General features: G+C 47.4%; 7 protein-coding genes across 7 annotated transcripts; 4 read left to right on the top strand and 3 right to left on the bottom strand.

Annotated features, from left to right (window-relative positions):
* Positions 1–3,837: 3,837 nt before the first annotated feature.
* Positions 3,838–5,541, top strand: N7447_000912 (uncharacterized protein; the record flags this gene model as incomplete). Its single annotated transcript, XM_057225188.1, has 3 exons — positions 3,838–4,276; positions 4,331–4,352; positions 4,401–5,541. 3 exons carry the CDS (start codon positions 3,838–3,840, stop codon positions 5,539–5,541), a joined length of 1,602 nt encoding a protein of 533 aa, XP_057089204.1.
* Positions 5,542–6,415: 874 nt separating this feature from the next.
* On the bottom strand, positions 6,416–9,810 carry N7447_000911 (PXA domain-containing protein; the record flags this gene model as incomplete). Its single annotated transcript, XM_057225187.1, has 3 exons — positions 6,416–7,349; positions 8,411–9,212; positions 9,300–9,810. 3 exons carry the CDS (start codon positions 9,808–9,810, stop codon positions 6,416–6,418), a joined length of 2,247 nt encoding a protein of 748 aa, XP_057089203.1.
* A 160-nt stretch (positions 9,811–9,970) lies between these two features.
* Positions 9,971–11,405, top strand: N7447_000910 (uridine-cytidine N-ribohydrolase; the record flags this gene model as incomplete). Its single annotated transcript, XM_057225186.1, has 5 exons — positions 9,971–9,997; positions 10,068–10,178; positions 10,235–10,439; positions 10,489–10,805; positions 10,860–11,405. The coding sequence occupies 5 exons, from the start codon at positions 9,971–9,973 to the stop codon at positions 11,403–11,405; spliced, it is 1,206 nt and encodes a 401-aa protein (XP_057089202.1).
* Positions 11,406–12,248: 843 nt separating this feature from the next.
* N7447_000909 (GID4/VID24 family protein) lies at positions 12,249–14,070 on the top strand (the record flags this gene model as incomplete). The annotated part of the gene is made up of 3 exons (XM_057225185.1): positions 12,249–12,263; positions 12,323–13,817; positions 13,880–14,070. The coding sequence occupies 3 exons, from the start codon at positions 12,249–12,251 to the stop codon at positions 14,068–14,070; spliced, it is 1,701 nt and encodes a 566-aa protein (XP_057089201.1).
* A 2,654-nt stretch (positions 14,071–16,724) lies between these two features.
* Positions 16,725–18,578, top strand: N7447_000908 (uncharacterized protein; the record flags this gene model as incomplete). Its single annotated transcript, XM_057225184.1, has 6 exons — positions 16,725–16,843; positions 16,890–16,920; positions 16,969–17,106; positions 17,160–17,210; positions 17,258–17,510; positions 17,566–18,578. Coding segments are annotated over 6 exons (1,605 nt in total), but the record flags the coding sequence as incomplete, so codon positions are not given.
* Positions 18,579–18,760: 182 nt separating this feature from the next.
* N7447_000907 (MFS transporter) lies at positions 18,761–20,400 on the bottom strand (the record flags this gene model as incomplete). The annotated part of the gene is made up of 4 exons (XM_057225183.1): positions 18,761–18,968; positions 19,027–19,158; positions 19,217–20,203; positions 20,273–20,400. 4 exons carry the CDS (start codon positions 20,398–20,400, stop codon positions 18,761–18,763), a joined length of 1,455 nt encoding a protein of 484 aa, XP_057089199.1.
* A 364-nt stretch (positions 20,401–20,764) lies between these two features.
* Positions 20,765–22,432, bottom strand: N7447_000906 (uncharacterized protein; the record flags this gene model as incomplete). The annotated part of the gene is made up of 1 exon (XM_057225182.1): positions 20,765–22,432. The coding sequence occupies one exon, from the start codon at positions 22,430–22,432 to the stop codon at positions 20,765–20,767; it is 1,668 nt and encodes a 555-aa protein (XP_057089198.1).
* Between the last annotated feature and the right edge of the window lie 603 nt (positions 22,433–23,035).

Here is a 23,035-nt window from a genome sequence, read left to right as displayed (position 1 = left end):
TTACTTCCCGTCCTGCACAGCATCCTTGCCAGTCATTCTAATGTTTATAGGATTTTCGCCGGTGGCTTGATTTCTTTGTTCGCATTGCTTTTTTTACCCCCCATTTTTACTTTTGAGGCTGACGAATCAGACTATAAAAGGCCTAGGCCTCTCTGTTTGCGCCGATCACAGCACTTCGAGCTGTCAGCTCGAAAGCTCCGGGAGTAAAAAACGAACTCGATAGCTTCGACGGAAGGACCGGAAAGGTAATTATGGTGTGCATACTCCGTACTCCATACTCCGGTGCAGAGAAGGGCCGCGACTCAACGCATTGACCTACTGCTAATAGCTTAACGGTGATCATGATGGGGTCGCGTATAATATTCGAAAGCCACGGATTTTGGGTAGCCATTACATGGTTAATAAAACCCGGCATTACCAGTCCAGCTTCCGATAGGCCCGAAGTGGGCTATTATTACTATATTTACTACAATAACTATACAGAATGATAGGGGAGAGATCAAAATGGATCTGTCAACTGACTAGCACGTTTTCCTTAGCTTTCTAATCTCTTGGCTTCGGGCCTGCAACTACTTACACTACTTACCGAAATTTGAGAGGAAAAGAGAGAAAAAAAAAGTACAGATCTGCACACGCACAGGATTGACATGCAAAGCAAATTATTTCAACCAACCAGAAAAAAGCAAAAAGTGAGGCAAGGTACTGGAGATTTTAATAAAACAAGCGGTGAATGAGAGTCGGGTTGCATTTATCTGATCAATTCTCATGCACTCGGTACATATGGTATATTTCAATGTTTGTACGGAGTCCATTATTATTTGCCCAATAGGGGAGTTCTTGTCTGGTACGCTACTCTCATGAACCTCTGCGGAGACCATTCTAGGTGGAGAATCTCCCGCAAATCGCCGATTTAGTGAAAATGAGAAAGGGGGCTGTTCACGATCTGGTCCGTTCTCAGATGCAAGATCGGCGTACGTATTGAGGTAATATGTTATTTCTTGTATACTTCATCAGGTGACTATGAGGGCACCGATCGCCCGCATACCTTTAACGTACGTTGTACATTTTGTTCTCTCGTGGAGGATCCATCCGTCATCCCCGTCGCATTGCATTGCATGAGCCATGCTCTTCCCCGGAGTAAGCATTCTGACTGTGTTCTTCTTAGTCTTCGAGGTACGGGAGCACTCTGTATGGAGTACAGAGTAGATAGTGTTTTACTCTAAAGGAGTAGTGTTTATTGCCCCCCCCCCCCCCCCCCCCTTTTTTTCCTACAAGTCTATTAATTCTGCATAATTCAAGTATCCGGAGATACCTCGGGCAGAATTAAAATTGCAGGTCAATCGGTACCTGAATTCGAGAGTAACACCCTTACAGTTACCCTAACAGGAAATTTCTCTTTGAAAGCCAAGAACGGTCCAAATTGAAAGAAGCAAATATACAAATATACTTGGCCCGTAAATTTTGATCTTGACCGGTCTAGACTTGTTCCTGCTCCTTCTCCGAAGTGAAAAAGCAAGGCTTTGCCCTAAAAAAGATGGAAATCTCCAATGGCGTGAATCTACCCCGATTTTCACCCCTAAACACTTAGCGAATTTAATTTAAAACTGTACTAAAATTAAAAAAAATTAAATTTCGTCACGCATTTCTTTTTTTGTTCCCCCATTGATTTAACTGGCGGAAAGCAAAAAATAATATAACGGCAGCAAGCATAGTGATTGGTACTGCGACTAAATCAGCCAACATACGAACATACGAATCACAACAAATTCAAAGCCCTGTCCTGCAGTGGGGATGATTTGTCAGACCTAATACCTTTGTTTTCTTTTTGATTTTTGATACTTTGTCCAGATAGATTCCTGAGAAATTCTTTCAGTAAAGCAGGCGGGTTTTACACTCGGCTCCCTCGTGGTTTGAGTCGAACAAGCGGGGTGTTGGATGTATGGGTATTCAACTAGACATATCCCAAAGAGACCCGTTGTATAGAGTATATATGTAGAACCCGGGGATATTTTCTATGATATCTTCCATTACTCCGTCCTCTACTATAGTTTAAGTCCTTACCTATTCTCCCTACTCCCTAAACTGCATGCAAAATGTTTGAAGGTTCCCGGGCCGGAGGGGACCGCAGTGGGTCGTAGTGGAGAAAGACGAGGGCTGAGCTTCCAAGGTTTAGCGTCCAGAATATCCCCCTCTTTCCAGATGCCTTTTACGCTCTGTGATAGGATAACTCTCTAACCTTCTGTTCGGCCCTTGTATCGGACCTCGTATCAAAGGGCAACGGAGACGGCAGATTCATCCAAAGATCCTTGCTGCTCCTCATTTGCTGATTTTTAGCCGTGTCATCTCTCGTGGATGTCTGATGCGGTATGAACTTCTATTAGGATGGCCATCTCACCCCCAATTTGGTAATATTTCCTAGGGACTTCAATCTATTCCGTAAGGATTTGCTTTCTCTTCCTCTCGGTCTCTGTCTTATGATTTGTGTTCAAAATCTCTCGGACCCGGTTTCTTCACCTCCACAACGTGCACCGTGCCCCGAAATACATCCTATGGGAGGCGGAATCTGGATGTTGAGTGTTTGATTCAATGGTTTGCTTTTCGATCCAAATGAAGATGTCTCCAATGAAGGCTCTTTCCCACGGGAGGTTAGTCGATAATCTGTCTGCCGCTATCCTCTTCCCGGTCCAGCCTGATCGCCGTCTTCGCCTGCTATGTGCATGGGTGTTATGCGGGCTTTAGGTTCAGCGGTTTATCGATCCGCTACCCGGTTCTGAGCAAATCAAAGAACTGGGCTGCGCTTTGAACGAACTTCTTTCTTCTCTCACGCATGATCAACCCTGATTTGATCCTGATTTTTAGGGACTATCAGCCTCGTCAAAGCACGGCGACAATACTCGTGAAGGACTATACATCTCGTCAAACATTGGTCAAAGTTTCGAAAACACTGAACGGTCACGCCGTTGCATCGAATTTTCTCTAGGTTACTTACATTGGACGCTATGTTGGATCTATATTGCATACCCAGGTTATATTGCCAGTATACAACCTACTCGGACCATCCTGGAAGGTCATACGGTAGGTAAAAAAAAAAAAAGAAAAAAGAAAAAAGACAAAAATCGCCAAAAGTCCCTAATCAGAATATACCGCGTTAGCCCTGAGAACGAAGATTTCCATACCTTTACATTGTAATACGCAAAACGAATTGGGCCTGACGAGATGCAACCCCTGCCGCAATATATCGCGCATTCAACCAACCAAAGGCCGTTCCCCCCTCTATTACAGGGATCATTTTGAAATTTCATATTAAAATTGATTACTCTTATTCCAATTTTGAATTTCTTGGTTTTTTATGGATTTTTCACTTCTAGACTTTTTTTACTGTATTAACCAATCACCAACCAGGTCGGCTGGATAACTCCTCGGGGGAAGGTTATCTGGATTTCTCCGGACAGTAGTCTTTCTCGTGCCAGTTGCAATCGAGATTCATAGTCATTCTGTCAAATCCACGCGATACTGATCGTCCTACTGATTTTCCTTTTAACCCCATTGCCTTACCCGCATGCTCTTCTCTACCTTCTTGCATATTGTATACTTTATACCTACTTTGCCCTAGGTAGTTTAGCTACGGGACATTACTCTCTGGGTTATTTTATACAGGTCTACAGAAGCAGTGGAACATGCGTCAGCTTTTATTGTCTTACCCTTAGATTGTTTCCTTGTTCCCCGGGATTTCTTTTTGTCTCTCTTTCTTTGATTTCCTCGAGCCTATCACGCCAAACCCCCCCCCCCCCCCCCACCAAGAAAAGCTACCTCCATTGTCCGTGAGATCCATTGTCCATGGAGGAGCCCACCATGGAAACGGAGACTCATCATGCAGAGAGTGAATACCCACATTCACCATGGGTGGAAATGAGCACATTTACTTCTCCCCAGCACTCGCCTCCCATGCCAGAATATAGTGGGTTTGACTACGGTCAGCCGCAGCTTATGGCCGTGGACTCGTATGGCATGTCAATACCGCCACCCTATGCCACTATGCCGCTACCCATGCCTTCGCATTCTTGGCCCAGCATGCTCACAACAAACTCGCCGTTTGCTGCGTCTGCGCTACCGGTTTCCACCCCGACCTCCGTATCGCCTTCGGCTCCCATGCCTCCAGTGCGAAAGACCTCGACTGGAGGCTCTACGCCGCGCAGGACACTTACCGACGATGACCGCCGACAAATGTGTATATATCACGAGGAAAACAAGACGGCGAAGCAGACTGATATCGGAGGTAAGCAATATACGTATTTCTGTGTCGAGGGGACTAGGCTGATTTTCTATGCAGCGCTGTTTGGAGTTGAGAGAAGGTATCATTTGCAACCTCGTTTTATTCCATTCAATCTAACATGTAATAGCACTGTTTCCAAAGTCCTTCGCCAGAAGGACAAGTACCTAAACCCCGAAGACGGGAGCCGATCTCCCATCAAACGTGCCAAAGGCAGAGTCCCCGATATTGAGAAAGCTCTATCCAACTGGGCAAGGAACTACCAGCGCCAGGGATATCCCCTGAGCGACGAAATGATCAAAGAGAAGGCACTCTTCTTCGCCAGCACCTGCGGCTGCCCCGAAGGCAAGGAAAAGGTCTGTACCACGGCCTGGCTAGAAAAATTCAAGCATAAGAACAATCTGCTCGGCGCAAAGGTGCGCAGAGGATCTACCGAAATTCGCAGCGGATCAAACAGCCCAACCCACCTCAACACAGACTTTGGATCTGCTCTTCAAAGTCCCAGCGGACCCTCGCCCACCTCTCCAGTGGATGGCTTCGGATCCCCCTTGTCTCCCACAAGCCAAGAAGGATTCAAACGGGACATGGCCGAACTACCTGATCTGACAGGGGGTTACCGACACGGATATTCCAAGAGTACAACCTCGATCGACACTTCGGCGGGTATGGTCAGCCCGACATCCACTCTAGTCTCTGAGAGTCCTTTCACGCCAACAAGTCAATCTCGTCTCCCAACTGCCAACAGCAACCATAACCGACCACGCAGCCAGACCTTTCCGCTCGTCCCCATCGATCCAACACTCCTATCCGCCGACGAAATGATGGACCCGCAGCGCCAAAAGCGCGAACTCCAGCAATCTCTTTCGGTCTCCATCTTGGAATCACCAGTGGAAATGGACGACCCAAAGGCCACCATGTGTCCGATCCACCAAACAAACGTCATCAAGCGCAATCGCAGCAACCCGGAAATCAAGACCCAGTCCATGCCGCCGCCTTCAAAGTCTACTACCATCTCGCCAATCAGCTCTCCGGGATCACCGACGCAGGACGAGGCTCGTCGCGCCCTGGAACTCGTCATCAACTACTTCGATCATCAGCCGGCCGGCCTCGCCGCACAGGAGTACATGACCATCGGAAAGCTAATGGAAAGACTTGAGCTTGCCAAGAGCCAGGCTGGGTTTCTGTTGGGTGGCTTGCCGAGAATTGACGAGCATGAGGATATTCCTATCCCGCGTGTGACGAAGAAGAGGAGCATCCACAACTTGGGATGAGTCTTGAACAACTCAGTTGCATTTTGCATGATCTTCCCTTCCCTTTCTTTTTTTGCATTTATTCCCCTCCCCCTTTTTTTGCATCGCTTGTTTATTCTTGAAGCTCTCCCCCCCCCTCCTCCCCAACATTATCTGCTTCAACGTGATTTGTGATTTGTGACTCTCCATTCTCTTCTTCCTTTCCTTCATTCGGTGGTTCATGTGTTATTCTGTTCTTTTTTTTGGTATCACCTGTACGAACCTTTCTTTATATCCATTTCCTATCTCTCTAGCCAGCAATGGCAACGAGATATAAAAAAACTGGGCAACCAAACAAAAAACATACACATATCCAGAGGGCGACCTCTACTTTCTTGGGAACTCTTGGGGTTACGGATTTGGGAATAGGCGCATACGCCCTGGGATTCCCAGTCTGGACGAGTTGGATGCATATGGAATAATGGGCACATGGCAATATGTGATGGTATATGGAATTGGGATCATCGGCCTTGGACTTGGGAGTTTTGCCGCTTGCTTTCTTCTTCGGGTTTTTTGCTTTTTTTTACTTGTTTTCTTTTCTTGCTGTTGGTTTGTTATATCCCTCACCCCCTTGTACTGCATCTCTTTTTTTTTTTCCCTTACACTCCTTTCATATTAATTTTTCCCTTGGATTTTTTTTAAAACTGGGCTGCTCACGCGGAAAGAACATAATTTTCATTGGGTTCACCTATATATGAACTATGTCAGATTAGTATTGCCTATTATTATACCCCGATATCTTTCGACAATCACACTATTTTTTTAAGTTTGGAACTTATGCTAGTCATAAGTAAGGCATATCTCATTAATTAAGTCTGGTGATAATAAAAAAAAGCCGACGCAAGCAATATGTAGTTTATACAAAAGCAGGCGGCACTGACGCCACTCCACGATCCTCCAATAAATCTTCAACACTGCGCTCAGCCATTTCAGGGAGAACCTTGACCAGCACTTTCTCGATAATACTCCAGACTAGATGTTTATTGCAGTATTCATCTGCAAAGAGGTCTAGAAAATCATGTTCGATTATATCCAGGAGATGCAGTTCCTCGCAATCAATCCCCGCATATAGATTATCGTCTGTGCGCAGCCGCTCAGCGGCAAGGTGACCACACGTAGCTGGACAGGGGTCCGAAGGCAAAGGCGAATGCGATGACGCCAGATTTGCCTTCCCCTCCTGGAAAGCTCCATGGTGCGCACCGGGGGAAGGGGGTGGGGAGGTGACGGGAGAGGGCGAACTGCTGGAGCTGCAGGTACCATCACTGCTGTAGAGCGGAGGCGCCGATGGGGGAACACCAAGAAAAGTTCGTGCGACGGAGCGCGGAATCAAGGCCAGGAGACTAGCTGCACATCGTCGCTTGATAGCGGCGATCTCCGTCCTAGAGGGGCTGTTCCGTTTTACCGGTTCGGCCGACTGATTTAACTTTGGTGTTGGATCATCGGCTGCGATGGCAGAAAGTGGGTGACCTGAGGTGGCTGTTGAGGCACCAGTATTGCCGCTGTTGCTGCTGTTCCCCGAATTATTAGTTTTACTAATGATATCAGTCGTATCAGAGCCCGTGACTCCTTCCGTAATAGGAGTATTAAGTGAGGCCGGCGCGAGGGCTTTCTGACTGGGTGTCGGGGTCTGCACAGACTGCAGAGCCGAGGCCGGAGCTTCAATATGCCCGGCCGCTATTTGAGATGTTGGACGGGTATTGGCCGGGAACAAGGCGGTCCTTGTCGCAAGAAGAAGGTTGGGCAACAAAGTGGGGGTCAGCACGTACTCCTCAATGGTTTCCTGGAGGAATCTGTGGAAGTTAGCAAAAAGTCTCAAATTATGACGTCGGGGCAATTGGGCAATTGGGCAAAGAAAAAAAATAATAAAAAATTAAAGAGTGAAGCAATAATCTCGACTGTGGAGCTCCGGGACGTTGTGCCTTTTTTTTTCCCGCGCACATTTAATAAAAAAATGTCCAAGCATATAACAAATTGACCGTCTAGAGGCATGAAGGAGCTTGGGCCACAGGGGAATATCACAAAGAGAGAAAAAACCTCTTCAGGTAACATCCCGTACCTGGGGCTTCATGCACAACCCCCGGTCAGATTACGAATTCCAACCCTTCCCGGCAGGAATTTCGCTCATTGGACCGAAATCAGTAATTCACTCGGCCGTTTTTCATATTTCTTTTTTCTTTTTAAGCCAAAAGAGGTATGTATGGCTTTCACCTCCACCGATGGGGTGATCGGCAGTTTCTTTTCTCTCTCTTTTGCTCGTGCACAAGATTTAGCACCCTTCTTGCCAAGGAGAGTTCGATCGCCCAGATGTTCTCATTTCTTGGTTCTTTTGGGCCTAATCAAGTCCTTTGAAAATTTGGCACATGTTGAAATCTTTAGATTCGCAGAGTGGAGCGGCACGGAAAGGGCCGGGCCCCGACGCTATCACTTCAAAGCAGAGACGGGGCATCCGCGGGCAGACACGGTCATCCCTGTTCGAAAAAATGAAGGTCGCTCGGACCAATTTGAGGGCAACCAATCTCATGCCAGAACAGCACAGTAAGACGGACGGTAATGACCGTACAGTAAGAAGACATCGTACGGTCGTAAGATAACCGTAATCTCTCCGGGTATTGCAGCCCTCCAAGAGGTTACAGGTCAAGTGACCGACGCGGCATGCGAGCAACCTTGGAAGACGCTTCATGTCCCACCCTAACTCGCACAAGTGATACTTGACCCGTAGATCGTGTTTCGGAGATCGTACCGTTGCTCCACAGTCGAGTATTGATTTCCCAAGGCCTGAGCGAGAAGGAGGGTTGGGGCGTTGAGGGGGTTGCAGAGAAGAAGACAGATTAAAAAAAGAACGAAAACTCACCTATCAAAGACTCCATCGGTGGCACCGACCCTGCCTGGGCCTGCCAAAACAAGGTGTTGGAATAGGGCGAGCAACCCACTCAGCCATGGCATTCTCCATGGGATTCCCAGTATCTGCGAAACCATGGAATAAATCCGGTAGTCGAGAACCGGGCGTCTACTGGTGCCATCGGACCACCCCATCTCATATCTTTTCTGGTTAATGGGCAAGGCATGTGAAACACCGACACCGTGCGAAGAGGGGGCCGGACTCGATGCGACACGAAATAAACCCACTGTAATAAAACGCAAGACGACGTAACCAAGATAAATCTTCTGCAGAAGGTTCCATATCCAAGTGGCCGAGAATGACGTCGATGGGTCTGGGAGTTCGTTCTCGGTTGAAAGCAAGCCAAATTTTTCTAATCGGTTGTTTTGAGAGTCCCGGGAGGATTTGGTCTCATCTTGGGTTTGACGGCGTCCCACTTGAGCGGCGAGTTTGCCTATAGTTTCCCAAATGAACCATCCTTCGCATGCCCTGCCACTGACCTGGTTTCCCAGGATCAGATCTGCTATAACATCAACCACTAGCGCCCGAAGACTGCTGTTTTCGAGGTCCTCCGTTGGAAGAAGAACCGCTAGAATGCCGTTGGCGAGTAGTCGTCGATAGACTGCTTCGTTCTCGCTTTGCTCGGCGATCGTATCTGGATCTCCTGGATCAGGCACTGGAGAAAGACCGGGGTGTGGATTTAGCTCATGATAGAGCGCACGGTACGACGTCGGTAGGCCAGAAAGGTGTGACTGTTGCCTGGCCTGTCTGTACGCTGGATCATATAGTCAGCAATGTTGCCCCTCTCCGCGGAACCGCCATGGATTCCGGCAAGAAGAACTTTAGAATGGTCAAGTCTCACAGAGTACATGTGCTTCCACCAGGCCAGGGATCTCATCCAAGGCTAATTGTGCAACGTCGATTTGGCGCAGCCTCTGCTCAAGTGCACGCGTGCAATGCGCGATTACTTGTAAAACTTCATTCACAAGAGCCTGATCAGGTGTAATCTTCGAGTACCACGAGTACACAAATTCTTTTATTATGATGGCGAGAAGAGCGTAGAGTTGACGATCGACGTCATTGGAGCTCGTGAGGGGAGGTAACAGCTCTTCCGGAGGCTGTGGGGAAGTTGCTCCGTGGTTGCTCGTTTGGGGGCACAGGACGCGTCGAATCAGGGCAGTGGTAGCTTTGTCACTAAAGTAGTCTGGATCATCCTTTCCGGAATCTCTTTGTGTACGGAGTCGAGAGGAAGGACGCGAAGGAGGTTGAAGCGTCGTCGCGGAAGGCAGCGCGGTGGATCTGGAGCTGGAGGTTGTCGGCCCAGCCTTGAGATGAGATATCGGCTGAAGGCCGGGGCGGAGCGGATCATTCATTTCATCTCATAGAGTTTGGAATTTGGTTCAATATCTATCAAGGAAGCGTTCTCTGTTAACAGCAGGACGAATCAACCTTGGAAGCGTTGATGATATGTACCTGGCCCAATTTGGATCTTAGGGCTTAGGGCTTCGAGATAGCCCTTATCGCGCTCCATTGATGCGGGGATCTGTTAGATGGCCAAATGTACTTAAGTGTCCAAGTGGCCCCTTGACTCTCAATTGTATTTATTTGTTTGAGATACACACTATGTTAGACCAAGTTGACCAAGATAGACCTACTCCCTTATGGTTGGATTGCGATCCTGGTCAGTCTACCATGTTCCTCTCGCCTTCATATTACTGATCCGTTGCTCTTAGGCCACGACGTAAGCCTCTAGAGGTACATATGTATTCTAGAGAGACATTTGTTAATACAATATAGGATGCCTTTGCGATCCTGATCGCTGCTCATCATCCATCTTTGGAGCTGCTTGGAATCAGTACTATCCATGGAAATGCGTCGTTAGAGAAGACAACGGCCAATACCGGTAGCGTTCTGGAGGCGATCGGCAAACCCGACATTCCTGTCTATCCTGGCAGCAATAAACCATTCTCACGGCCTGCTCTTCACGCGCCCGATATTCACGGTAAGGAGTCCTCGCAATATGAGCGAAATGGTTTAATAACACTTTCTAGGCGAATCTGGTCTTGATGGGACCGACCTTCTTCCCAAGGCCACTAGGCCACCTATCACCGATAAGAACGCCATTTTGGCCATGAGAGATGCTCTTCTTGCACAGCCCAAAGGGACTCCCTGGGTAATTGCAACGGGTACCTTGACTAACGTTGCCTTGTTGTTTGCAACATTCCCCGAGGTGGTTGAACACATCCAAGGGCTGAGCATTATGGGCGGTGCCATCGGTGGAGGATTCACCGATGCTCCAATGAGCAGACTCGCAGGCGAGAAGTCGAGGATTGGAAATGTGACCCCATGGGCTGAGTTCAACATTTATGTACGTTTCCCAGTTTTTTATCCCTCGCTGGCTCATCTAATCACGATGGTATAGTGTGACCCGGAGTCTTCAGAGTCAATCTTCAGCAACCCGGTTCTTGCATCCAAAACAACTATGATCGGTTTGGATCTCACACATCAGGTCTTAGCCTCACAAGCCATTCAAACACGTATCTTGCATGGCTCGATCCACTCGACTGAGGAGCCCACTACCCTTCGGCAGATATTGCATGCGCTACTCACTTTCTTCGCTGCCACATACGAGAAAGCTTTTGGATTGACCACTGGGCCTCCACTGCATGACCCCATTGCCGTGGCCGTGATCTTGTCGACGCTGAATCCAGCTTTTGCTAAAAAGCACCCCGATCAAGCTCTTGCTTTTGATGACAAAGGCGGCGAGCGTTTTGCTGTGAGTATTGTCACGGACGGGCAGCACGGGAAAGATGTATCCATAACAGGTCAACTGGGGCGCTCGATCGCTACTCCTGTTGATGGTCCGGGCGTTGCTATTCCCAGGGGCGTTGATCTAGATGCTTTCTGGAACATAATCCTACAATGTGTCCAGCTAGCCGATGACTGCAATGTTGCACGCAAGGTCTGATTTGTGATCTATTTGGACGATCTGTGAACCTTTCAAGAGTTTTGGTTACTTTAGACTGTGGTCTAGATATTTAACATACGGCTGCATTGATTAGAGGGATACCTTAGTGGCATAGGATGGGATTTATGGCATGTTTAAATAGTTCCAAGTTATACTTCCTAGAAAATTATTCCTTTTGTACTTAGTACCAACCATATGCATTGTTGATAAATGGCTTTATGCAACACACAACCGGTACAAACTTTCATGTATAAGCGTGGACTTTTATTTCATAGGGGTTTCAAAGTACCTAAATCAGCCCGATCCTCAATGGTGCGTAAGAGTCTCAAATCCAACTGGTTTGTGGGAGTAACAGCAAATGCCTACTCACTAACTCATGAGAAGAGCTTTTATTCACGCAGTTGAGAAAAGGGGTTAAGGATGAATTCCGATATGGAGATTCGGGTTCTACTCACCTGGAGTATGATAAGCTCGATGGAAGCTTCATAGTTGTTCTTTATATAAATGGCTTTTTTTTATGGCATTTATAGATCGCTTTTTAGATGCAGTCAGCATCTTGTAGTGTTTTACAGGGGGGGCTCCACGTTTTGTTTCAGGGATATATGCATAAAACGATTAATAATAAGAAAGAAATCCAGGTGGAATCCCTATGAAATTGGACGTTCTCAGGCTCGGCTGAAAGGAAGAACGTCATATGTTGGCCTCTCCACATCAGAACCCAACACTTGCTGGCAATTTGTGGCCATTTTCCCCAGACTTGATTTTGTTTGTTACATATTTTGATTTCTTGGCCTTGCATGGACGTCGATCCCGCACACTCCTCGACGGCGCATTCCGATCAGAATGCCGCCTCCTAACGTATGTTTCATCACAATCCCATCTACAATATGTGAATTAATATCCTTAATATCCTTTAGGACGGCACGCCACACTCTCCGACGGCACCTGACCCTCCGCGCCGATCGATTCCCACCCCTGTGGAGACCGATAACGCCCACGATGACAACGTGAATTTCCTACGATCGCGACCAGCTCTCTTCAATCCGCTACTACCCTCCTTGAGCCGACAGCGTCGCCGTCGTTATCCGACTAATCTGCCACCGCAAAACGAGGACCGCATGGAGGTGGATGATTCCACCAACCCGCGTACGTCCGTTGAACTCAACCGTCGCATCCCGATTGTCCGCCGCCAGGAGAGATCAACCGATATGCCGAATTACGAGGGACGAATGCCCAACTCAAGATCGTTGTATGGATGGGCGCCCGGATCTGATGATGAGGATGGTGTTATGCGCGAAGAGTCAGAAGATGATCAGATGCAGCCCTTCCTCCATTCCATCTCAAGTCGTGATACACCCCCCGCGCGACCTCCGCGAAATGAGGTCCCGGGCCCCGCGCAACTGATACCCGATGAGTATGAGACATTACCAGGTAGCAACCGGGCTCGGACATCAGTCTCCGCAGTAGCGGCGTTGTTACAATCCGCAAGACGTCAGCCCCGGCTTGCTCGAAGTCGCACATTGGAGAACTACATTATCGATCGCTACTCAGATACTGCCCCAGCGGAGGATGCCGAAAATACGATCGCAGTCGCATCTCGGGGATACCGATATCGTCCTTCGTCGCGCGGGGGCTCACATCATACCAACCTTACCCACAATGACTTACGCGCTCGTGCTACCGCTCATCGCCAACTACACTCAGATGTCTATCTGACCAATCTACTGGGTGAAACCATACACTATCTCGATCGCGTTCGGTATTCAGACTCCCTTGAAGAGAGTATGCTTGCCGTGGCAGACAGTCGGCTACCCATCTCGATGGATAACAAAGCCTGGAGAGATACAGACTTCATTCTATACACCCCCAACATCGCACCGCCTGCGGCGTGCTCATGGCTTCGATCTGGAATGGCATTCTCGGGCTGCCAACGAGCTGCCAGCGCCGGGTGCTCAGTATTGCCGCAACGCGTTACCAGTCCGCATGCCCCCAGTGAGCCTGTCATTGTAAATGGAAGTGATACCACCCGAGTCAGCGTTTCTACCACAAGTGGCCGCCGATACTTAGCCAATAACCGCGATGAAAATTGGCCTGTCAAAGTCACGATACACCAGATCAACCAGGACGACATGACTTTATCCGGCACCATGGAGGCCTACAACATCCCCGATAAGACCTCGCCCACCCACGATGCACATATTGTGACTTTCTTGGAGGGTGAGATTATCGATTTCAACAATCACACGCTCGAGACGAAAAACTTCAAAGCAGATGCGGGAATCGATAGCACATACTGGCGTGAACTGCAACCATTTAAGGATTTGACAGATGCCGAGATGGCCCAAAACCTTGTAAGTCGGAAGTGGATTACCGAAGAACTGTCCAAGGGATGGATCTTGATGAGATGGAAGGGTAAGTAACGGAAGATCATATATCCTTCTACTATGTATGTTCTTTGTGCTAACATGCCATAGAACGATGCTTCGTCACCCCAACCGATGCTCGTCAAGGTCTAACAATCTCCGGATTCTACTATATCTCTCTCCGCCGCGAGGACGGACACATCGAGGGCCTGTACTATGACCCAGGAAGCTCGCCTTACCAGCAACTCTCTCTAAACCCAGAAGTACCGAAAATGGTCCGGCCTTCTTACGCCTTCCGCTGAAAGGAATTATTATGTGCATATTCTTTTCTTCTTATCTTTGCTTTTGGCCCAGAATAATCTTCTGGTCCCCTCCATCTGAACCTCTGGTGTCTTGATTTGGCGTTCGGAAAAACGTCAGATGGCATCTGGCACGGCCCTTTGCATAGCTCGGTGGTGTTCTTCTTATTCGGTTCGCTTGGTTTTCTATGCATTTTATATCCAAGTCTGTGGCTATCAAAATGCTGCAATCATCCTGCCTTTTTCCTGAGATCATGACTAGGTCACATTTTACCTTTTTGTTCTCATATTTCTGTATCTATGGACAAAATTATTTTCTTTTTGGCCGTCATGGATCCCAGAAATGAGGAAGTTCCACTTATCCCAACGGCTCCCGCAAATTATTCCGCTATTCCTACTTTATTCATGTATTATCTTGATATATTTCAGATCAAAACTAAATTGCGATCTCATTGAAACGGCAATTGAGGTATCTCAAGAGCTCGAAAGTGTTTATCCATGTCAAATCCAAACTAGACATCAGGAAACTTGACCAATCATCTCTCAATGAATCTGCCGAAAAAGCAAATTGCCATCACTGTGAGACAGCTAACCAGGGGTTTTCTATTTGCATAGCAGCCTTGACAAGGTTATTCGCTGCATGAAGTACAAGCAAATCTCTTGACCTCACGTACCGTGAAGGGGGCCTAGGGGTAACTTGTAGATCACCAGCGCCTAGCATAGGTCTATCAACACTAAGATGACTGCCTGAGCGGGAATCCCGAAACCCAACCTTGGAAACTGCTGCAATGTTACTCTACTGCTCTAACTGTGGCATTGGATGAAAACTGATCATCCAATGGCGTTTCCTTGTCTACTGCATACATTTGGGCTGCAAGGCTGGGGCAGAATCGAAAAGATACCAGTTGATAAATACAGCCTTGGTGAGACCCACAACCCAGTAATATGCAATGATATGCATGTAGGTCCTGGATAGTGACGAGTCACACAGGCCACATATAAAATATGTATAACTAACGATTCCTGTATTTCAGGCAAAATGTTGGCAATTTTAAGGCAAGGACTCACCTTTAGCCGCATCCTCCTATTGGATGGTGTTGCGATGGATATGATATAATACCTCGTGAACTTTTCAGCCTTTCTGCATGCCTAGTACATAGTACTTTGTACAGGGGTGTGATCAGTAAGACGTCATGATTTGATTTTCTCTGATCCTATCGAGCTACCATCTCACTGTAATTTCCCCAAGCTGCTAATACTGCGAATCCCAACATGTCTGTCCCTGAAATATTACGAGATTTTGCCTTTGCTCGAAGACGGACATGTTATTCCAAGTACTCCGTACTGAAATTCTAGGTCACACAATTGATTATAGCAAAGATTAAGAGGAAGGACGGGTAAGCACAATGTTTGTAGCGGCTGCAATGATAGGTGAGACGGTGATAGTGCTAGTCGATGAAGAGACCCAATTGAAGTGACGGCAAAGAAATTAAGGTCTTCCAAAGATCGGATGTAGGACTTTGGCTCATATCAACCTATAATCTTGGGTCCTCCATAGCACTTCTAGTGGTAATATCTGGAGCCTACTTGCACAATATCTTGGATCTAATATGTCCTTGCTAGGGATTTCAATTGGGACTTTGGTGTTGCTACAGACCGTTCAACAACACGGCCTGACAGCTGATCTCAGAGTGATTGCCTTTGGAGTCACTATCGCTACTTCGACCACTCTTTTCGTGATTAATGAGCTCTATTTTTTCAAATGGTCCGATTATCCGGACTGTTATTTTGAAAGAAAATAAGTCTTGGGCTACATTACATGTATAGGTCAGACTATGTTGCTATTTGTCCTGTCTTCTGTAGTCCGAGTGTTCTTGTAGGAACTGGGATGGCGGGCCTATTTACCACCCAAATTCGTACCTTTGTCCGCACGGAGTTGAGGAAATGCTAGAACCACGATTACTGTTTATTGCCTGACTGAACAGCTATTAGTTATTGGTGTAATAACCCCAGCAACGATAGTGCGAACTCTAGTTGCCAACGACCTCCGGAGCTTGCATGTATCTCAAATCGGAGTGAGAATTAGCGAGACCTTGGAACCAATGGTTTTTGTTACAGCTTATTCCAAGAATCCTTGACAATCGCATGTTCGGCAATGCTTCCAACACGGCTTGAAAGCCACACGAAGTGCGTATGACTGCGGAGGCTCTAGTACCAGAACTAGTTAATCGAAGATAGTTATCTGCCTGTGCACACTTTCAGCGGAAGCCTCCGACAAGATTCGACATGAGTAGATTGGATGATAGGGTAACGGATACCCCTAGACGTTATGTATAGATTACTTCTCAACTACGGTTAGACAGTATATCCGAATATCAATCTAATTTAGAATTCCAAACGTAATAAGAGATTAGAAAAAGAAAAAGAAAAAGGAGAAGAGGTATCCCCACAGATACGGGAGTACATGCCTCTCCGGTACTTTGATTTAAATTATATGCTTCACTTAGCTTCACTTGGCTTCCCGCGTGTACTTGCCTGATTGCGGAAAGACCGAGGTTTGTCGGGGTTACATGGCCTTTTGTAGATCTCTCGGACTCTTATCTACAGCCTTCGAGGTATGATTATTTATTGTAATTGTTCCCCTTTTCGATCTTCAGAGGCTCACCATGCATTACCTTTCACTTTTGGCGATAGCAGGCGCTATCCAGCCTGTTATCAGTGCGCCTCACCAGGTTCGGACTGAGGGAACATGCGAGAAGACTAAAGTTGCGATCTTGTAAGCACTGGAATTCTTATTTGATTTCAAAGCTCACAAAGTATAGGGGAGGTGGTGTGGCTGGGATTACTGCTGCTGTGGGTTTCCCCCTTTGTTTAACTGAATGTCATTGACAGTTTAGATAGCAAGCCCTGACGAATGCTTCCGTGCATGATTTCATGATTCTCGAGTACCGCGATACCATCGGCGGTCGGGCTTGGCATAAGCCGTTTGGAAAAGACAAAGATGGGAAGCCTTATAATATTGAGATGGGTGCCAACTGGGTATGTCTCAGCCGCATGAAAGGACGAAAGGACTCTGCTGACAGGTTAAACAGGTGCAAGGCATTGGAAGCGAAGGAGGCCCGCAGAACCCCATTTGGCTCTTGGTAAGTCTCAAGATATCATCGATCGAACACAGACTGACCTCGATCAGGCTCAAAAATACGGACTGAACACTGAATTCTCAAATTATGACAACATATCTACCTACAATAAGGATGGCTATTCTGACTATAGCCATCTACTCAGCGCCTTTGATGAGGCCTATGATATTGCCAACCAGAGGGCAGGTGAGATTCTTACCCAGAATCTTCAGGATCAAAACGCCAAGTCAGGCTTCGCCATAGCTGGTTGGAACCCTAAGCCACATGACATGGAAGCACAGGCTGTTGACTGGTGGTCGTGGGGTAAGTTATCTGTCTTGCAAATGCACCCAATGGGATCAACTAACATATAGACTAGACTTTGAAGCTGCTTATTCCCCAATAGAGAGCTCATTTGTCTTCGGCTGTGCGGGCGACAACTTGACCTTCAATTATTTCAGCGACCACGACAACTTCGTTATTGACCAGCGTGGATTAAACTTCCTTGTCAAGAAGCTTGCATCGACTTTCCTTACTGACAATGACCCTCGCCTTCACTTGAACACCGAGGTCACAAACATCACGTATTCGGACCATGGTGTCACAGTTCATAACAAAGATGGCAGCTGTGTAGATGCAGATTACGCTATTACTACATTCTCATTGGGAGTTCTGCAAAATGGCGCTGTCAACTTTTCTCCAGCACTCCCAGACTGGAAGCAGGAAGCTATTCAGAAGTTCACCATGGGAACGTACACCAAGATCTTCTTCCAGTTCAACGAGACCTTCTGGCCTTCCGAAACACAATATCACCTCTACGCCGATCCTGTAACCCGTGGCTGGTACCCGGTCTGGCAGTCACTATCCACTCCCGGATTCCTCCCGGATTCCAACATCATCTTTGTAACTGTGACCAATGAGCTTGCTTATCGAGTCGAGCGCCAAACAGACGAGCAGACCAAGAAGGAAGCAATGGAAGTTCTGCGCAAGATGTTCCCGGAGACGGATATCCCCGAGCCAACTGCATTTATGTACCCACGCTGGACCTCAGAGCCCTGGGCCTACGGCAGCTACTCCAACTGGCCTCCAGCCACATCTCTGGAGATGCATCAGAACCTCCGTGCCAACGCTGGCCGGCTCTGGTTTGCCGGCGAGGCTACCAGCCCGACCTTCTTTGGCTTCCTTCACGGTGCTTACTATGAAGGACTGGACGCGGGCCGACAAATCGCGGCTATCATGCAGCACCGGTGCGTCAACCCAAATTCTGCCAAGTTGAGAGAATGTGGACCTCGCAAGCACTATGAGACACTGCATGGCACCTCGCCGTATTCCGACTACACTATGCTCAATGGATGGGCTGTGGACAGTTTGATTGATAATAACCCTGAATAAGCGGGGATGGAGAAACAGGGAGTTTATGTATAGGCTTACAACTTTTGAAGTCAAGCGATTGGGTTTATTTAATATCAGAGTTGTATTCTACATTGCTTATGGCCCATGCAGTAGCTGTGGCTCACTCTCTAACATGTAGAGTACTCACAGAGTCATTCCATCCAATCTAGTTTATGACACTTTCATGGAAATACTTTGCTTTTTCCTCGTAGCCAAGGTCCATAAGCCCTGAATATGATCGGAATAGGGACCATTATTGCGGCTAAACAGCCAAGCAACGTGCCAGCCCATTGAATCCCCATATTTTGGAACATTTGCCTTGAAAATAGCGGAAATCCTGCAGCTACTGCCGATCGAAGGATGATATTGGCAGCAACAGCCGAAGCAGCGCTAACAGGTACGTTAGCAGAGTGAGATGATTTCTCGAGTAGAGAGGCCGAGAACTTACATTGGTAAGTATGCATCGACGATATAGTTGAAGCACGGAAGAAAGATGCATAGCACCCCAAATCCTATGAATATCCCAGCTGCGGCAGGTACAACCCAGTGAATCTGAGGGCTGAACCCGGTCCAGCCAAACCTGATGGATTTTCAGTTAGCATATTTCGTACATTCGAATCCAAAATCATTATACCCACCAAAAGAGGCCCACTGTAAACACAGGCGCTCCTAGGAGTGTTGGAGCAAGGCGCCACTCCGGCACTGGGACGCCCTTATTCTCTGCCAGTTTCCTTGCATAGGCAAGCTGCCCGAAAAGAATAAACCCACACGCGAGCACCACGCCGATGATGAGGCCAATGAACATTAGACCAGCAAAAGCAGGAGTCATTCCGTATACATGCTCGAAAACGAAAGGATATGCCTCAAGCAGCGCATAAACAAGCCCGTAAATGAAGGACATGTAAACCGACACCACGAGAATAATAGGCTCCGTGAAGAGCAACTTCAATGGACGTGTGAAGTATTTCTCCGCGAGACCTGCGATGTTGACCTCGATCTCCTCGTGTCTGGCAAGAATACCCGAATTTTGGGACTCTTTGCGGATAGCAGCAGCCTTGACCACAAGAATACAAGGCGGATATGTCTCATCCAAGAAGAAAACACTCAGTACTCCATTTCCCAGGCTGAAAATTGCCGGGATGTAAAGAGTCCACCGCCAGCCAAGATAACTCGACGCAATGAAGCCACCCACAAAAGGAGCCATGAACGGTCCCACGAAAACAGTCAGAGCATATAGTGAAATTGCAGCACCGCGAGTGGTGTTGTTGTATAGATCGGCTAATACACCGGGCACGACAGTCAGTTGGCTTGCGCCAAACATGCCAGCGAAGAAACGGCATATGGTCAAGGTCTGGATATTCTTGGCCACTGCCGATGCAATAGTGAAGAGTCCACCGCCTAACATTCCAATTGTCAGAGGCCATTTTCTCCCCCGTAGCTCTGATGCAGGTGCCCAGATTAGGGGTCCTGATGCAAAGCCAAGGACGTAGAGGGTTGTTCCCAGTGTTCCGACTTCTGACCCGACCCCGAAAACCTTACTTGCTTCGTCAATTCCCGGTGCGAATATGGCGCTTGTTAACGAGACAATGAATGTCCCTGAACAGACTAGGATAGAGTTGAAAAGTCTGTGGAAAGTGTGGTCAGTTTGTATCCCGGATACCTAGATACTTGGCTGATTTGGACTTCTAGCTTACTTCGTTGACAATTTCCAATTCTGAGGATACTCGGGGTCATCTCTGCCTTCGAAGTCAACGTAGCTTGCTGAGTTGGAAAGAGAAGTCGAAAGTGCGTTGCTCGCCCCAATCGACAGCTTCTCATGCATCATGAACTTGATAGTAGCGACAAGCAGACACGTTTTGTCAATGAGGTATATGGTTTGATGTCCAGAGTGCCGAATTCAGGCAGAGCTTGTATTACGGTGGAATATTGAGACATTGAAACTAATATGTAGCGAATCTGTAAATCTTTTTTACAAACAGCTTTGCGGAACCTAAGTGGACTTCCAATGTGAGCAAGCGGGTATTGCGGAACGGATATTTTTTACTAGACATCGCACGGCACCCGCTATTTCCGCAAGGCTTTGTAACATCCTCCTCGTTTTCAGTTTAAAAGCCAAAAGGAAAGCTAAATCACAAGATAATTAAACGAACACCGAGGAACATAGGCGCCTCTAGGTAAGGGTTACCTCATCCAGATCCACCCAAGAAACTTGAAGTATCAATCATATCCGCATTCAGAAATTGATCAAGGTCATCCCTTTGCAAACCAGGCAGATCAGAGACCAAAGCCCCTAGCCATGAATACTCTTCGGCGCTTGGGAATTCTTGCAGGGTTCGTCCAGCTGGACTTTCTTGTTCTTCCATGTTCATTATGTCATTGAAAATCGCAAGGTCATCTTTCCTTCGCTGTTGATGAAGCATAACTAGCAAGAGGGCAGCACTCCAGGCTTCTCTCATGGTGTTTGTATCATAAGTGGATGCAACGAGCTTCAATGTCTGCATTGCTTCGGGAAGCATCGCTAATGATTGCCGTGTATCCATAACTAGCAAGACACAAATGATGTGGAAAGGTACGTTTGCCATGTGTTGCCAGGGGCTGCAGTCTCTGACCATAGTGCGTGAGCAACCAAGTCCCTTTTTTAGCAACGCTAAGCCTTTTTCTGCGAGGCGAGGGGATATTTCAAGGTTCTGTGTGTGGATTCTGCGCAGAATGCAAAGTACAAGATTGCATTGCGCCATGGCCGAGGGAGGCTCATTATGAACTCTTTTTAGGATCTGGGCAAGCGTTTCTTCGAGTTTCATCTCATCTTCGGTTGGCTTTCCTGGGTCTAGGCTTGCCGATAATGGAAGAAGTCCCAGCAACTCATCTGTGTAATCACCCTCGATGGTTGATGGAAGCAATGGCAAATCATTCTTTTGGAAGGTTACTCTTGATAAGCCGAGATCATAGGAAGTCCACAAATTAAGATGTAGTGCCACGCCGAAGAGTCGTCTTTGGGGGTTTGGATCAAACTCTGTGTCAATACTGCGTGGAAAGACTGAATCGGTGGACTCTAGGTGAAATCCCGCAGCTTCCACTAGATGCATCAACTTCGAACTCGCCATCCATGTTGAGTGGGGCAGATCTGTCATCCGCATATAGATGACTCGTAACATCCACCCAGTGAGAAGGTCCACCGGAGGAACACCACACAGAACGTGCGTGTCGAGAATAGAAAGTGTGGATCCGACGAGATGTAATTCGGTGATTGTCATGTTTCGTTGGGAAAACAAACAACCTAGTGCAGCGACGCCACCGAGAACACTGTCATATAGACCACTAACCATGGGAGACTTCCACCTAGCATCCAGTCGCTCAAAAAATTGAGAAGAGTCAATAAATCCATAGCATGGACCAATCTTGGCAAAGTAGATCTGAGCGAGGGTCTTCATGTGTTCAAGGGATGTGATATCCGTGATTGACAGCACAGGATGGACAATCTGAGACTCAGATGACAGTTGTCGCTTTCCAATATTCCAACCAAAGAGGCTGAGTTTTGGTGCTTTAGCAGGATCGATATTCAGGCCCATCCTCCGAACAAATGCAGCGCCGGAGTTTGCCCACAATCGACGATCCAGTCCATGCGTATCCACTGAGTCAATCTGCTGTGGAGGCTTTGGCGTTGGGGGAATGTCTCTTGGGGGCTCTTGTTGGGGAGCATGATGCTTCCGTCGTGTCTGATGTTCGTAGTGGCAATTGTAGCCCCATTGACGGCAAGTACTACAAGGCTCGACGCCGTCGCATTTTCTTTTGCGCTCCCGGCATGGTTCACATGCAATTCGGGCTCGTTTTCGTTTCAAGTCGGATTGCGACATATCTTAGAACAATAAGTAGTTCCTGTAGATATCCCGCAATTTCCGAGGATTAAGGATAGGCAGGATATTGCGGAGGATATGAGTGGGAAGGTCAGTGGGTATTGCGGGTCTCTCCTGTAATGCCTGAGGCCTTCCAAGGTTCTGAGGTTTCAGGCATCATATTCTTGTTATCTAGTTAACCAACTACTTTCCCTCAGGCATCTCTTTCCGTATTTTCCCAAAGCGTTGTGCGGAAGTTAGTGCAATAGCATATTCAGCTAATTGGCTGTCTCTGGAGGTGTCGACAAGGGCATACCATCGGCTTATCCCAATGAAGTTATAGAAACCTATCCAATCCAATAGTGGAAATGATTCTAATTGAAGACACGGAGGTTAGAATAATTAGGTAGAATAGTAAAAAAAACCGATCTAAGAGTTTTGTTATTTGGGTACACTGTCCTCCGTATAGTAGCAAGCAATGCGGATATTGCGGAGGTGCGGATTGTTGTGACGTCGACGATGCCTCGGCAACTCCAAACATCATTCAAACAAACGTTGAACTTCTTCCCATGCATCTTGTCACATGGTCCTTACCGCTAATCTTATTGCGACATTTTCCAAATA

The sequence above is a fragment of the Penicillium robsamsonii genome, assembly GCF_028829455.1.
Source record: "Penicillium robsamsonii strain IBT 29466 chromosome Unknown utg000001l_segment0_segment0, whole genome shotgun sequence".
Lineage (NCBI taxonomy): Eukaryota > Fungi > Ascomycota > Eurotiomycetes > Eurotiales > Aspergillaceae > Penicillium > Penicillium robsamsonii.
Note: the sequence above shows the minus strand (reverse complement) of the source record. Positions and strands in the feature narration are given on the sequence as shown.